Source organism: Plasmodium gonderi, assembly GCF_002157705.1.
Source record: "Plasmodium gonderi DNA, contig: Chr11, whole genome shotgun sequence".
Lineage (NCBI taxonomy): Eukaryota > Apicomplexa > Aconoidasida > Haemosporida > Plasmodiidae > Plasmodium > Plasmodium gonderi.
The window spans coordinates 1,889,916-1,893,780 of record NW_021628936.1 but is presented as its reverse complement, the minus strand read 5'-3'; the positions used below and the strand labels follow the sequence as shown (position 1 = coordinate 1,893,780).

Sequence of the window (3,865 nt, the reverse complement as noted above, 5' to 3'; positions counted from 1 at the left end):
GAGAAAAGGTGGAGAAACGGTGGAGAAACGGTGGAGAAAAGGTGGAGAAAAGGTGGAGAAAAGGTGGAGAAACGGTGGAGAAACGGTGGAGAAAAGGTGGAGAAACGGTGGAGAAAAGGTGGAGAAAAGGTGGAGAAACGGTGGAGAAAAGGTGGAGAAACGGTGGAGAAACGGTGGAGAAACGGTGGAGAAAAGGTGGAGAAACGGTGGAGAAACGGTGGAGAAAAGGTGGAGAAAAGGTGGAGAAACGGTGGAGAAAAGGTGAAAAAAAATTGGGGGGAAAGAAGCCCTACACATATATTGCTGCTGCAAGGTTATCAAAAAAGCCACTTTAAAATTTTTTCTTCTTTGTCATTTTTGGGACCTGCCATAAGGGAGAAAAAAGGAAAAAAAAAAAAAAAAAATGAGAGAATAATAATATAGCAGTTTACATACAAGTGTTCCAATTTGGAGAGAAGCATAGTATGGAAAAAAAATCTGCTTTAACATTCGCACAAGGTAGTCAATTAAATGATCATATTATTTTTCCATTTTCGGTTTTTCCATTCTCTTACCCATAAGATGGATCTGTATCTTGAAGCGTTCGTCACATGCTCGTTCTCTAGACGAAAGCAAATCCACTGTAGGAGAAGAAAAGAAATTTCTTTCATGATGGATCCACGTTCACGTTGATCATGCGATGTTTGCATAAATTTACATACACGTGAAATCAGAAAAACATAATAATATATTCCACACACAGGCAAACACACACAAATATACATGCCACTTTCATTTCCATTTTCAAAAAAAAAGTAACCGCATAACTATGTGTAACAAGGGCAATTAATCTTACTATTGATCTTCGCAAGACCTCAATAAACATCAAAAAGAAGGTTATTAGAAAGGTATTTATTTCCTGTACGAATAAAATATTTTGAAGAGGGGGAAAAAAAAATAAAATAAACACATGGATTGAAATTTTGCAACATATATAGAGTTTACTATATTCTGGGAAACAAGTAAAATTAGCTGCGAAAAATATATATATATATATATATATTTTTTTTTTTTTTTTTTTTTTCATCTTATATGTATGAGGTACCTTATTTTGAAAAATGTTCACTGGCATGATGGTGATTGCCCAAGTTAGTCTAAAGATCTAAGAAGTAGGATTGAGGAGTTGGGGAAAAAAAAAAAAAAAAAAAACAATAAGACATTGAAGTAATTAGACAGTGAGAATACTTGGTGCTACGCAGGAGAAATGGAAAATTTCTTCAGGGTACATGAAACACATGGATCAGACATGTCCAAAAAATCTATGTCAATCTTATTTTACCAGATTTAAAAATCCCGCAAAGTAGTAATAATGAGGGGGATACATCAAATTGTTATTTTTCCTACAAACAGGGGAAAAAAGTGTAGAAGTAGAGATGTAGAGATGTAGAGATGCAGAGATGTAGAGATGCAGAGAAATATAGGCATGTAAAAGCACAAACGTGTAGAAGTACAGATGCAGAGATGCAGAGAAGTATAGGCATGTAAAAGCATAAACGTGTAGAAAGTATACGAAAAAAAATAACATATAAACACATTTAAAAAAATTAAAAGAAACTGCTCTGTGAAAAAAAAAAAAAAAAAAAAAAAAAAACATGCTTGTCAGCAACCCTGACGCCCCCTTCCTCCATCCTCTCCTCTCCACAGAGTTTGATTCTCTTGATTTGTTCTCACCTCAACAAATAATTATACTCCTTCAAAAGTCCCCAATCACAATATAAGTCCCAAATGTACATGTAAGTAGATCCAACAATGTAAGCACAAATTAATATCAATTTACTTGTTTCTGCTTGTAAGCCAAAATAGGACCTATGAAAAAATCAAGGATATGTTATATAATGGACTTAAGGAATAAAATACATAAAATTATATGCTTATACAGGTAATAAGAGGTTGGTGGGAGGAGGTATAACTACAGCGGATCATTTCCAGTGTCACGTGTGTTCACTCACCAGTTGAAGGATGTGCATATCACTATGGCTATTCCAGACAAGTACTTAAGCATGTTATATATGTGAATTTTTTCTCTTTCGTTATTGTATCTACAAGATGAGATGAAAAAAAAAAAAAAAAAAAAAAAAAAAAAAAAAGAAATATTTTAAATTGCATTATCCCGACATCGCTACACAGTGACTTCACATATCCATGCATTTTGTTAAAGATAAAATTTTTTTTATTTTTTTTTTTTTATTTTTTTTTTTTTATTTTTTTTTTTTTTTTGCACTCCACCCATGGTGCATTTTTCATACCTAATTAAACACTGACAGAATCGGAAGTAAAATGGGAGTCCCACAAAAACCGGGTTGATGTATCCTTCCATAACTGTGGAAAGAAAGGGTACAAAAAAAGGGGAAAATGAATGGTTTAAAAAATAAAGGGTTAAATATGAAACTAATTCGACACAAAAAAAAAAAAAAAAAAAAAAGGCGGCAAAAATACAATACATGGATGGAAATCCTCATTTCAGTTATTATTTTTATATCTACATACTTGGGCATTTGGCCGGCTCATTTGTGTTCATTCCGTTTCTGCCAAAGGGGAGTGGGAAGGAGAAAAACATACTTAAATGAAAGTGGGTAAATGTGAACATATATACTTAAATGAAGAAGAGTGTGAAATTAAACGAAACAAAATGAGCTGTGGACTGGGTTATCAACAGGGGAGCATTGGGGTCAAGGGTGTATCCTTCATTAGTTAAGTTGCTGACAATTCATGCGTATTTGTATGTGTATGTGGTTGTATGGTATATTATTATCCTTCAGCCTTATCCTCTTTTGCGTGTCCAGTTTTTTCTTTATATGTTTGGCCATTTTCCTCAATTTTTCTCAATTTTCCTCAAATTTTCTCAATTTTTCTCAAATTTTCTCAATTTTTCTCAATTTTCCTCAATTTTTCTCAATTTTCCTCAAATTTTCTCAATTTTCTCAATTTTCTCAATTTTTCTCAAATTTTCTCAATTTTTCTCAAATTTTCTCAATTTTTCTCAATTTTCCTCAATTTTCCCCATTCTGCCCGTTCTTCCCGTTATGTCCAAACTTACATCAAAAAACAGACAAAGTACTGTACGTCTGAAAATGTCTTCGAGAGACTCGTTAGAATATCTCCAATAATGTTATCCAGTAGATTCACGCTATTAACTAGGAAAATTCTGAGTGATATATATATGTGAAGGATGGAAGGGAAGAGGATTAACGAGGGGGGGAAAAACATTTCTATATAATGTAACAAAAGGATACAAGCAGATGAAAATGTTCATTTGGTAACGTCTGGAATGTTCGTACGACATCCAAATTCTACGTGCATCACCAGGTATCATATTCTCATGGATGTCATGCAGGAATTTTCCTACATCTTTTGCTTCTTGTTGCGTGTTAAAAAATATAAAAAAAAAAAAAAAAAAAAAAAAAAAAAACTGTTTCTCTACTCCTCCCATGGTAAAGCGGTATATATATATATATATATATATATATATATATGTGTTCGTGTGTGCATGCCAAGACTTACCCACTGGAGAGAACCCTCAGGAGAGATGAAAAGACAAAATTATTTTCCTTGTATTTGTAAAAGTTAACAGGAATTATTGTGGTAGAAAATAAAAGGATAAACAAAATTACAACGTGGAAAATTATGTTGGAGAATATGTTCAGCTTGAATAATACATCCAGTAAAAATATCAGAAGAGAAAGAGTCGTCAGAAAGAGCAGAAAAATTACTACGTTTATCAGGTAGTAATATTCATCTACAATTATTTTGTTTAAGTCTAGGATGTACCTGCGAGGGGTGAGGGGAGGGGGGAGAGAGAGAAGAAGAAAGCAGTTTATGTCACATT

At 33.2% G+C, this 3,865-nt stretch overlaps 1 protein-coding gene across 1 annotated transcript in view; it reads right to left on the bottom strand.

Annotated features, from left to right (window-relative positions):
- Nucleotides 1–331: 331 nt before the first annotated feature.
- PGO_114010 (hypothetical protein, conserved) overlaps nt 332–3,865 on the bottom strand; it is a gene marked incomplete at both ends in the record, with an annotated part of 4,901 nt that continues 1,367 nt past the window's right edge. The window contains 11 exons of the mRNA XM_028688735.1: nt 332–364; nt 555–620; nt 836–898; nt 1,085–1,141; nt 1,319–1,379; nt 1,711–1,845; nt 1,989–2,078; nt 2,286–2,358; nt 2,527–2,564; nt 3,077–3,184; nt 3,541–3,807. Of these exons, the coding sequence (XP_028544536.1) occupies nt 332–364; nt 555–620; nt 836–898; nt 1,085–1,141; nt 1,319–1,379; nt 1,711–1,845; nt 1,989–2,078; nt 2,286–2,358; nt 2,527–2,564; nt 3,077–3,184; nt 3,541–3,807 (991 nt within the window). The remainder of the gene's footprint in view (nt 365–554; nt 621–835; nt 899–1,084; nt 1,142–1,318; nt 1,380–1,710; nt 1,846–1,988; nt 2,079–2,285; nt 2,359–2,526; nt 2,565–3,076; nt 3,185–3,540; nt 3,808–3,865) is intronic.